This window comes from Malaclemys terrapin, chromosome 7 (genome assembly GCF_027887155.1).
Source record: "Malaclemys terrapin pileata isolate rMalTer1 chromosome 7, rMalTer1.hap1, whole genome shotgun sequence".
NCBI lineage: Eukaryota > Metazoa > Chordata > Testudines > Emydidae > Malaclemys > Malaclemys terrapin.
The window spans coordinates 21,280,422-21,292,719 of NC_071511.1; the positions used below are offsets into that span (position 1 = coordinate 21,280,422).

At 42.8% G+C, this 12,298-nt stretch overlaps 1 protein-coding gene across 2 annotated transcripts in view; it reads right to left on the reverse strand.

Annotated features, from left to right (window-relative positions):
* Positions 1 to 7,076, reverse strand: part of TXNRD3 (thioredoxin reductase 3) — a 30,069-nt gene extending 22,993 nt beyond the window's left edge. The window contains exon 1 of one of the 2 annotated variants that reach the window (XM_054034476.1): positions 6,778 to 7,076. In XM_054034476.1, the coding sequence (XP_053890451.1) occupies positions 6,778 to 6,900 (123 nt within the window). In that variant the 5' untranslated portion in view covers positions 6,901 to 7,076. Of the gene's footprint in view, positions 1 to 6,254; positions 6,356 to 6,777 lie in introns of those variants that run through there. The other variant, XM_054034477.1, reaches the window with a different exon arrangement.
* Between the last annotated feature and the right edge of the window lie 5,222 nt (positions 7,077 to 12,298).

Below are 12,298 nucleotides of genomic sequence, written 5' to 3' on the forward strand. Positions count from 1 at the left end.
GGTGGCTTAGTCCTTTCTTCACTGTGCATTCCTGGAAGGTGTTACAGAGTGGTTGCTCTTCCTTCCTGAAGGCACTGTTATTGGGGTTTTAGCTCTTTCCTCTTGTTCCAACTTGCACATGGGATTGTTAGGAAGGTTAGTGAGGAGGCATGGACTACAGTTCTTTCAGAAGGCTGATGACAACATGATCTCACCTAATCCTGCCAGTGCTACTGAATGCTTGATCTGGTCTTTGGGACAGATTGGAGCATGGTTGACAGCTATCTGACTGAAGCTCAAATCCAGATAAGATTAATATGATGCTGATGGGTTGGGGATTGCAAAGATCACTCCTACTGACCTTGAGGACCTATTCAGTCATTTATACTAGAATTTCCAAGCTGAGATGTACTGCTGGATCCCCAGCTATTATGGGATGACAACAGATTCAGGGATGAGGGACATTTTTTGCATGTGGTTAGAAAGTAACAAACCTGTCTTTTAGATAAGGAAGCAACCAGTTTTAAGATGAGGCTCTTGCTACTATGATCCAGACCTTTATCATCTCCAGATACAATAACTGCAGTGTGCTCTACATGGGTCTCCAACTTAAGTCTACCCAGAAAACACAAGATAGTGCAAAACACCGCAGCCTCCTTTGTAAGTAATCTCTCACTTGGCTATGATCTCTGGCTGCACTTTTTAATTATTTTTCTTTTAAAAGAAGAATGGAAGATTCCTGTTTTTGGCCTATAAACTCCTACATGGCTAGGAAGCTACCTTATTGAGAGACCATAACAATGACAGTAGGGAACAAAGGAGAGGCAATTAAAAAAAAAAATATAGGCATCAGGTTTAATACAAACAAGGGGAAGTACTTTTGCCACACAATGGGAAGTTAAACTGTGGAACTCATTGCCATGGATGTTGATGGCCAAAAGTATAACTGGGTTCAGTGAATAAATGGCTATTAGCCAAGATGGTCAAGAATGCAATCCCATGCCCGTTGCAACCCTAAACTTCTGACTGCCAGGAAGGGAAGATGGGGAGAGGCAATTAGGGAGCAGATACCCTTGATTTAAGAAAGAGTGTGAGGGCAGATTTCTCTATGAGGAGCTCTCAATTTTGTTACATTGGTTCCAAAAGAGCATGAGTATTTGGGTACCCTGAAAGGGTTGTTTATATATACTTTTGGAAAAGTGGAGCTTGATGGGACTAATATTTATGGGGTAGAGGACTTTTGGGGGAAGCCAGTGAGTTAGACAGACACCTTTTTCATGAAATAAACACAGTAGAACCTCAGCGTTACGATCACCTCAGGAATGGAGGTTGTTTGTAACTCTGAAATGTTCGTAACTTTGAACAAAATGTTATGGTTGTTCTTTCAAAAGTTTACAAGTGAACATTGAGTCAATACAGCCTTGAAACTTTACTATGCAGAAGAAAAACGCTGCTTTTTTATTTTTAAGTAGTTTACATTTAACACAGTACTGTACTTGCTTTTTTTTGGTCTCTGCTGCTGCCTGATTGAGTACTACCAGTTCCAAATGAGGTATGTGGTTGACTGGTCAGTTCATAACTCTGAGGTTCTACTGTAGAACAAACACTTCAAGTGTGGCTGCAGCACAAGGCACCACTGAACTGCTCTACATCTAAAGCATAGCAAAAACAGTTCTTTAGGAGAGAGGCAAGAACATAAGAGTTTTAGAATAGTTACACTGGAGAAGGGAGGGTATATTTGTCCTTTAACATTTTAGATTTTAAGACTTTCTAACTCTGCCATCTTTATTCTCAGCCATAGGGTACTTTTCCTTCAAGATCTAACTAAACTGTATAGAAAGACGACATTTGCAGTCTGTATATTGATTTGTAGCATACAAATATGCATCACACTTGAATTCAACTGGTGCATTTGTACACAGACAAGAAATCCCTTACAGTTCTTACAAAGGAAGCAAACAGCTAGGGGACAAACATTACTAGTGAGTTACCTAACACTAAGTTTCCTATGGAAAGTAACTTGGTACAAAGGCACTATGGTATGACAATGCACTTTTAAAAACCTTTCCTGGCAGCATTTGCTCTCATTACTTCAACCTGTTTAGCTACTTTAAACCCCACAAGGTGGAGTTAGGTTAGCTACTAAGCAGCGTCCCAGGTCTTCTGTTTCATAAGTCAATTAGCATTCTGTAACAATCTAAATTGAGCTGACCTGACAGGTCATTATGCATTTTTATGGATGCATAATATACTATCTGAGGGCATATCATAAGACTAGTATAATCAGCAGTCATGTGAATTTGTGGTTATTCTGTGTATCAAGTTGCTTCTACATGTCAGTGTAGAGACTGCTAGCATTTATAAGTTTTTCCATCTCATCCAGAATCAATTTCTCCATGGTGGCAAGAATTTAAAATACATGCAAGTTATTCCTGACTGGCAGTACCTGCAAGAAAGTCAAATTCTAACAACTCCATTCATGCACTGTCTACCACAGGGGTCGACAACCTTTCAGAAGTGGTGCGCCGAGTCTTCATTTATTCACTCTGATTTAAGGTTTTGTGTGGCCAGTAATACATTAACGTTTTTAGAAGGTCTCTTTCTATAAGTCTATAATATATAACTAAACTATTGTCGTATGTAAAGTAAATAAGGTTTTTTAAATGTTTAAGAAGCTTCATTTAAAATTAAATTAAAATGCAGAGCCCCCTGGACTGGTGGCCTTGACCCGGGCAGTGTGAGTGCCACTGAAAATCAGCTCGCGTGCCGCCTTTGGCACGTGTGCCAGAGGTTGCCTACCCCTGGTCTACCACCTTCCTTCTCATCTCACCATTAAGGATTTTCCCCTGCAAAGGGTCATAGTTTCTTATTCCTGCTCCTATCTAATCTCCTGTTTTCCCTTTGGCTTTTAGAAGATGCCTTTTCTTGACCTCATTTGTTCTCTTTTGACATACTCTCTCCACCCGCTTCCTCTTGGGCAGGGGAAGAAGGGGAAGAGAGAGACAGACACACTAGGGACCCTTATCTCACTAAATAATTTCCTCAAGCATCTTTCCTTGCTCCAGATTTACCACCTGTCCCTTAATCCAGCTCCATCCAGTTCCTTCTCTTCCCCCACTAAGCTCAGAGTCAACATTGCTCCCCAGCCTACCTGCAGCAATACTTGCCCTTCCTCTCTCTGGGACAGTAAATATAGCGCTCCCAAGAGCTGGCTGTTTCCATGGAGCCAAAAGCCCTACCTACAAGAGAAGCTCTGCCTCAGCAGCAGCAGGAACGAACACTAATCAGCAACAGAGTTCTAGATGGACTCCACACAGATCTGTAGTAGGGCTGTCCAGCAATTAAAAAAATTAATCGCAATTAGTCATGTGCTTAGTTGTGCTGTTAAACAATAAGAGAATACCATTTATTTAAATATGTTTGGATGTCTTCTACATTTTCAAATATATTGATTTCAGTTACAACAATATTTGCACTGTAAAACACGAGATAGCATTTTTTCAATTCACCTCACACAAGTACTGTAGTGCAATCCCTTTATAATGAAAGTTGAATTACATATAAAAAAAGTAAACTGCACTCAAAAATAACACTGCAAAACTTTAGAGCCAACAAGTCCACTAAGTCTTACTTCTTGTTTAGCCAATCAAGTTTTGTTTCCAGAGGACATGCATCCATGCTGATGACAGGTTCTGCTTGAGAACAATTCAAAGCAGTGCAGACCGATGCATGTTCATTTTCATCATTTGAGTTGTATGCCACCAGCAGAAGCTTGATTTTCTTTTTTTGGTGGTTTGGGCTCTGTAGTTTTTTGCATCAGAGTGTTGCTCTTTTAAGACTTCTGAAAGCATGCTCCACACCTTGTTCCACTCCGATTTTGGAAGGCAGTTCAGGTTCTTAAACCTTGGGTCGAGTGCTGTAGCCATCTTTAGAAATCTCACATTGGAACCTTCTTTGCGTTTTGTCAAATCTGCAGTAGAAATGTTCTTAACAACGTGTGCTGGGTCATCATCTGAGATGGCTATAACATGAAATATATGACAGAACATGGGTAAAACAGAGCAGGAGACAGTCACAAATTTAATTAATGCTTTTTTTTTTTTTTAAAAAAAAAGCATCAGCATGGAAGCATGTCCTCTGGAATGTTGGCCAAAACATGAAGGGGCATACGAATGTTTAGCATATTGGCACGTAAATACCTTGCAATGCCAGCTAAAAAAGTGCCATGCGAATGTCACCTGAAAGTGAGAACAGGCATTGTAAATGAGAAGTGGTCAGCATTATCTCTTGCAAATGTAAACAAACTTGTTTGTCTGAGCAAGAAGTAGGACTGAGTGGACATGTAGGCGCTGAAGTTTTAAGTTTTGTTTTTGAGTGCAGTTATGTAACAACAACAACAACAACCTACATTTGTAAACTGCATTTTCACGATAAAGAGATTGCGCTACAGAACTTGTATGAGGTGAATTGAAAAATACTATTTCTTTTGCTTATTTTTACAGTGCAAATATTTGTAATCAAAATAATATAAAGTGAGCACTCTACACTTTGTATCCTGTGTCGTAATTGAAATCGATATATTGGAAAATGTAGAAGAACTCCCAAAAATATGTAATAAATTTCAATTGGTATTCTATTGTTTAACAGTGCGATTAAAACTGATCACGATTAACTCAAAAAAGTTAATTGTGATTAAAAATATTAATCACATGAATTAAATGTGATTAAACTCAGCCCTGATTTGTAACCATTTCCCCTCAACTGAAATAGCTCTTGCAGCACAAGCAACAGGTGAAGTGCTAAGATAGAAAAGAGAGTCTTAAAAAAAAAAAAAGAAAAAAAAGAAAAGATGACACCACCATCTAACTGGACTCCAATACATTGCTAAAAAAGGCTGCCAATACTGTACAACTAGTATTGCAACTGTTGATAGACCAAACAGAACTACTAAGTAGTACGAAGCGAAGCAGATGAGCATCAATTGTTGGATTCCTCTCTTAGGGTACATCTACACTACCCGCCCGATTGGCAAGTAGCGATCGAACTATCGGGGATCGATTTATTGTGTCTAGTGTAGACACGATAAATCGATCCCCGATCGCTCTGCCGTCGACTCCTGTCTCCATCACGTGGAGAGGCGAAAGTGGAGTTGACAGGGGAGCAGCGGTAGTCGACCCTGCCCCGTGAGGCAAGTCGAGCGAAGATACGCAATTTCAGCTACGAGAATAGCATAGCTGAAGTCAACGTATCTTAGGTCAATCCCCCCCAGTGTAGAGCAGGCCTTAGTGGGTATTTCCAATACAGACTCACCAAGAAAAAGAATCCTCTCTAGAACAACTTAGATAGAGGGAGAGAGAGAGATATTTCATCTACCACCCTATCACCACTTCACTTTCTCAAAATTCTGTAAATAGACGATTAGAAATAAGGCTTAGCAACAGATGATGATATTTTCAGGACCCAAGATGATATTTTTATCTGAAGTACCTATTACATTTCTGACATTTTTCCTTGGACCTGAATTATGGTCTAAACGTAATTTTATGTCAACTGGAATGAAAACATGATAATTGGGATTCTTTCTACAGTAATATTACAAGACTCCATTGTATCACCCAATTTACATGCATGGATCAGAGTTCAGAGTATGAAACCACAGGAATGACTACCAAGGAACCAATTTCAATGTAAAACACAGTTAGAAAAATGCCACTAGAAGTTACAGCCTAATATTCCAACTTTGCTTTTCCTCCATAGCTCCATCAACACATAAAAGTGAAACATTTTTAAAACTTAAGTGTCAATTCAATAAGTATTTGAGAATCAATCAAGATGTGCATAAATCTGCACCAAGTTTCTGCAGTTAGAATTTGACGGTTTACGATGCATAGGGAAGGCCTTGCAGTTTTGTTGTTTAAGCTACTTTGGTTATCCAGTTCAAGCTTAGCTTTGTCAACTAGCTAAGCAGACTAGACCTAGAAAGACAGAGGTAAGTATTACCATAATAAAAATCCTTTTCTGACCACTGCAATGCTCAGCAACTTTTTTTGATTATTATAATACTGATGGCAGTATCGACATAATACAGAATTGCCATTCAACAACATAAAAGCAAGTCAGTGATAAGTCAGCCTTTCCAACAGCTCAAAGGTGATGGGAAGTTCAAGCTCGGTGCCAGAGGTGAGAGTTTAGTAACCAATCTGGGTGAAGCTAAAGAGATGCCCTCTGCTTGAAAATCTGAGGAACACAACCAACCCCCCCCAAAACCCACAAACCTGATGGCCTTGAACAGTGGCTTTAAGACTGGCGTAACACACGAACTAGTGCACGGGGTGGCATTTGCTCACTTCCGCCCATTTGGGCTCAGCTAACGCAAGAGGCGCGAACTCCCGTCGGGAGCTGGCGCGGCGCCGGTTCGCAGCGCTGGCTCGGCGCTCCGGAGAGCGGGCGCCGTGTGACTGGCAGCCTGTGACGAATACCTGCCCTCAGAGATAGACATTTGCCGCCAATCTCCCGGCCACACTCCGGGAAAGGCGTGGGGAGCTCAGCGCAAACCCTCACCCCAGCCCGCTGCACCGGGCCTAGAACCCGCCTCAGGTCGCACGGAGGGACCCGCCCGCCCCCCGCGGCCGGCTCTGCCCGCCCCAGAACTGGCGGTTAGGGCCCCCCCCGGGCCCGAAGCTGAGCGGCAGAGAGCGACCCCCCCCCCCAGGGGCAGCTGCCGGGAGGCCTCCTGCCGCGGCTCGTGTGCGCGGGCTGGGCGGCAAGGCCCCCCCCGGGCGCCCCCCCGGGCCATACCTTGTTGCAGTAGGGGCAGTAGCTCTTGCTGAAGATCGCGACCCGGTGGGAGCCGATCAGAGTCCGGACGCGGAGCCGCAGCGCATCCCAGTCCGGCAGCCGGACCTGGCCCGGGGGCGGCATGGCAGCAGGAGGGGGACTGAGAGGCAGCAGCGCGCGCGCGCTCTACTCGCACCAGGCGACCCGCGCAGAAGCCGGTGCTTAATTGCCCCTTAGCCCCGCCTCTTTCCTTCCGGAGAGGGCGGGGGGAGGGGAGGAGGAAGAAGGAGGCTGGACGAGCCTACTCGGGATGAGGCCGGGGTGTGCGTTAACCTACGCCTTCCATATACTGACCAATAGACTGAGCCTAGGAGGGAGAGTCCAACATCAGCCCCGCCTCTCCTGCTAGAAACACTTGGGACAGCCCAAGAAGGGAGAGCATGCGCAGAAAGCTTCTCTAGTTTGGGTAGTGCCTTCACCTGAAAATATTGTAGCTTGCATCCTTAGGGCTTGTGTATTCTCTAGTCCCAGCTCTGCGAAGGGAATGGGCTCTAGTGGGTTGAACCAGAGAGGATGGACCCCTGGGCGCTTTTCCTGTCTGTGACACTTATTCCTTGTGCAAACTCATCACTGATCTTCTGTGTTCCTCTAGCTTCCCATCTGTAAAATAGGAATAATGGGGCTTTGGTTAAAAAAAAGGAGATACATAAAAAAGAATAAAGAACAATAAGGGGTAAATGTTCAGGTGACTGGGCCTTTGCTTTTTAGGCACCATCTGTAGCCGCCTACTTTCCACCCAGGGAAGTGGCTACACATTTAACACCCACACCATTTCTGCTTTTTTTCTTTTTAGGAACCAACTGCAAAATTATCTCATTGCTGCTACAGATTGCCAAGCTGCAACTTTACCCCTAGATATCTAGATGCAGATGATGTCTAAAAGACCCTGTAAATAGTGAGCTGTAAAGATATCTCGTTTATGAATCCCATAGAGTGAGAAAATTGGGAGAAGCTGCCATCTACAGGACAGATTCTAACACCGCAGTCTTTGTGTGTGGTCCCTGTGATTCATTAAAAAGATTGGGCCTGAGGGAGAGTGAAAGTAAGGGGAAATGGACAAATCCTACATATGGATTGAAGAAAGTAGCTTGTATACAAGACGTGTGTTTGACCTCTTTACAGTCAAAGCCCCTTATATAAAAACACATATTAAAACAGCCAAGTCCTGTAAAAAACACTCCTGTGGTCAGGCAAAACTTGTGAAATCATTTTTTAATTTGGTACATAATGGATAGGGAGTCTGATAGAAGGAGTAGGAGGCGTGGAGCCAGGAACTCTGTTACTCTGTGGTATTAGTGAAGTTGCTTAAAGATGACCCATGGAGGGGAAAAATGGTTTTACTTAGGATGTGTAAAGAAGGCCTGAAAGGTTTTTGGGGAAAACAAGTTTTTGGTCTTCCCCTTCCCCGCTTGTTTTCTGTATAAGGAATTCAGGTCTTACCTACCCTGGAAGGCCTTGTTGTAAACTAGAAAACTAATGAAAGCAAGTGATAACTGAACATTGAGAGAGGAAGGTATTTGCCAACACTGTTTAAACATTTATAGTATTTGTTAGCACTCATTTGACTCTAATGCCTACTGAATACTTGGGATAAAGGACATCATTGTTAAAGATATATACCCCCACCTGTCTCTGCAATTAAGATGTGAGAGCTCACAACATACATCTGAGACTTCTAAGAAGTCCTCCAGCAAATGCAGTAAAGACCAGACTTGACACTTAGTGAGGCAAATAGAAAGGAGCATAAACGCTGCCAGATTAAGTGCAAGAATGTAATAAGAAAAGCCAAAGAGGAGTATGAAGAACAGCTAGCCAAAAACTCCAAAGGTAATAACAAAATGTTTTTTAAGTATATCAGAAGCAGGGAGCCTGCTAAACAACCAGTGGGGCCCCTTGATGATCGAGATACAAAAGGAGCGCTTAAAGACGATAAAGTCATTTTGGAGAAACTAAATTCTTTGTTTCAGTCTTCACGGCTGAGGATGTGAGGGAGATTCCCAAACCTGAGCTGGCTTTTGTAGGTGACAAATCTGAGGAACTGTCACAGATTGAAGTGTCAGTAGAGGAGGTTTTGGAATTAGTTGATAAACTTAACATTAACAAGTCACCGGGACCAGATGGCATTCACCCAAGAGTTCTGAAAGAACTCAAATGTGAAGTTGCAGAACTATTAACTAAGGTTTGTAACCTGTCCTTTAAATCAGCTTCTGTACCCAATGACTGGAAGTTAGCTAATATAACACCGATATTTAAAAAGGGCTCTAGAGGTGATCCCGGCAATTGCAGACCGGTAAGTCTAACGTCGGTACCGGGCAAATTAGTCGAAACAATAGTTAAGAATAAAATTGTCCGACACATAGAAAAACAAACTGTTGAGCAATAGTCAACATGGTTTCTGTAAAGGAAAATCGTGTCTTACTAATCTATTAGAATTCTTTGAAGGGGTCAACAAACATGTGGACAAGGGGGATCCAGTGGACATAGTGTACTTAGCTTTCCAGAAAGCCTTTGACAAGGTTCCTAAACCAAAGACTCTTACGTAAATTAAGTTGTCAAGGGATAAAAGGGAAGGTCCTTTCATGGATTGAGAACTGGTTAAAAGACCGGGAACAAAGGGTAGGAATTAATGGTAAATTCTCAGAATGGAGAGGGATAACTAGTGGTGTTCCCCAAGGGTCAGTCCTCGGACCGATCCTATTCAACTTATTTATAAATGATCTGGAGAAAGGGGTAAATGGTGAGGTGGCAAAGTTTGCAGATGATACTAAACTGCTCAAGATAGTTAAGACCAAAACAGACTGTGATGAACTTCAAAAAGATCTCACAAAACTAAGTGATTGGGCAACAAAATGGCAAATGAAATTTAATGTGGATAAATGTAAAGTAATGCACATTGGAAAAAAATAACCCCAACTATACATACAATATAATGGGGGCTAATTTAGCTACAAGAAGTCAGGAAAAAGATCTTGGAGTCATTGTGGATAGTTCTCTGAAGATGTCCGTGCAGTGTGCAGAGGCGGTCAAAAAAGCAAACAGGATGTTAGGGATCATTAAAAAGGGGATAGAGAATAAGACTGAGAATATATTATTGCCCTTATATAAATCGATGGTATGCCCACATCTCGAATACTGCGTACAGATGTGGTCTCCTCATCTAAAAAAAGATATACTGGCACTAGAAAAGGTTCAGAAAAGGGCAACTAAAATGATTAGGGGTTTGGAGAGGGTCCCATATGAGGAGAGATTAAAGAGGCTAGGACTCTTCAGCTTGGAAAAGAGGAGACTAAGGGGGGATATGATAGAGGTATATAAAATCATGAGTGATGTGGAGAAAGTGGATAAGGAAAAGTTATTTACTTATTCCCATAATACAAGAACTAGGGGTCACCAAATGAAATTAATAGGCAGCAGGTTTAAAACAAATACAAGTAAGTTCTTCTTCACGCAGTGCACAGTCAACTTGTGGAACTCCTTACCTGAGGAGGTTGTGAAGGCTAGCACTATAACAGCGTTTAAAAGAGAACTGGATAAATTCATGGTGGTTAAGTCCATTAATGGCTATTGGGTAAGGAATGGTGTCCCTAGCCTCTGTTTGTCAGAGGATGGAGATGGATGGCAGGAGAGAGATCACTTGATCATTGCCTGATTGGTCCACTCCCTCTGGGGCACCTGGCATTGGCCACTGTCGGTAGATAGGATACTAGGCTAGATGGACCTTTGGTCTGACCCGGTACGGCCGTTCTTATGACATTCTTGATAAAGTAAAAACAGTTTTGTTATGGCTGTGTTGGTCCATGGAAACTCATCAAGTCCAGCTCGCTGCCTTCACTAGCAGGACAAAGTACTGATTTTGCCCCAGATCCCTCTAAGTGGCCCCCTCAATTCACAACCCTGGGTTTAGCAGGCCAATGCTCAAACCACTGAGCTATCCCTCCTGAAGGGATTAAATGTTGCTCTGAATAAGAATAGCAATTTGCAGATATATGAGTAAGCTAGGATATAATTACCAGTGCTATCAATATTCATTATTCAGGGCATAAATTGATTTCCAGCTGGACTCAAGAAGAAATTCCCCTTCTCTTTCATGGATAGTATTGCATAATTAGGTGCACAAAGAGGCAGAGTAGTTATATCTTACCCTGAAGCATCTAGCCTTGGCCACTGTTGGGCACAGGATCTCAGACTCAACTAAATTGACTATTGGTCTGTTCAAGAATCATAGCAATTCCTGTGTTGCTATCAGGGCCAGCTCCAGCATTTCTGCTGCTCCAAGCCAAAAAAAGAAAAAAAAAAAAGCCGCGATCACAATTGCGACTGGCGGCGGCAATTGGGGAAAAAGAAAAAAGCCGCGATCGGCAGCGGCAGTTCAGCGTCAGGTCCTTCGCTCCTAGAGGGAGTGAGGGACCTGCCACCCCTGAATTGCCGCAGGTGCCGCCCCTCTCCCTTGGCCGCCCCAAGCACCTGCTTGTTAAGCTGGTGCCTAGAGCCGGCCCTGGTTGCTATGAATAAAAGCTGATGACCCTAGAACAGCAGGACGCACCCAATGCAGGGTCTGGTTATTTCCTTCCCTTTGGTGGACAGTTTTCTGATAAATGGCAATGCCCCAATATAATCCCAAGAACCCACAGACAGGCAAAGAGTTCAGGAAATGGAAAGGTGACTTGTGTTTTGGTGGGGAGATCCCCATGACCTGGATTTCTTTCTTGATGACTCTCTTGGTTCTCATTCATGTTTAAAGAGAATGACAATTTAACTCGCAGTCAAAGTTGGAAAATGAGAAGGAGCAAGCCTCACCACTGTCTTCATCCCACCACCTTAAATAATAGTCTCCTTCCAAACTGCTTACACCCCTATCTGCAGTCTCTTCTGGAGTAATGGAGGACACATCACTTGGCCAAGATGAAAAAGTAGGGGCTGTTTCCTCCCTCCAGACTGATCTGATGCCTCCGCATGCTCAGCCCAAAACTGCATTGGCATCTCTTGCTTGAATCTTGTTTGTATGTGGAGAGGTTGCCAATAATTCTCAGTTATTTTTCTTGGATCCTAGAAAAAAGATTCTTCTAGACCCTAGAGGGCTTCTTCTATTTCCAATATCTCTTCTGATCCTTATTTTCCATCCAGGATTGTCTTCTGACTCTTCCTTTTACCCACACATGCCTCTGAGCATCATTCATTCTACCCTTACACTTAGAACAGTCCCCAAGCAGTGTTTGCTAAGTGCCGTCCCTCCTGTTCCTTGAAGCACCAAAGGTATAGAGCTCAGGGATCTTAGGAAATACACCGTCAGTCTGATTTTGCTCCCACAAGTAGTTTAGCTGTTGTCTTAATTTGAAGCAGGATTGGGCCTTCTGCATTTTTCTTTATTGTGCCCACTTGTGCTTTTAAGCTATAAGCTCTTTGGGGCAGTTACTATTATTTGCTCAGCACATTCACCAACTGCCCACCATTGTGTATGTTGACAGTTTTATATAAATATTGA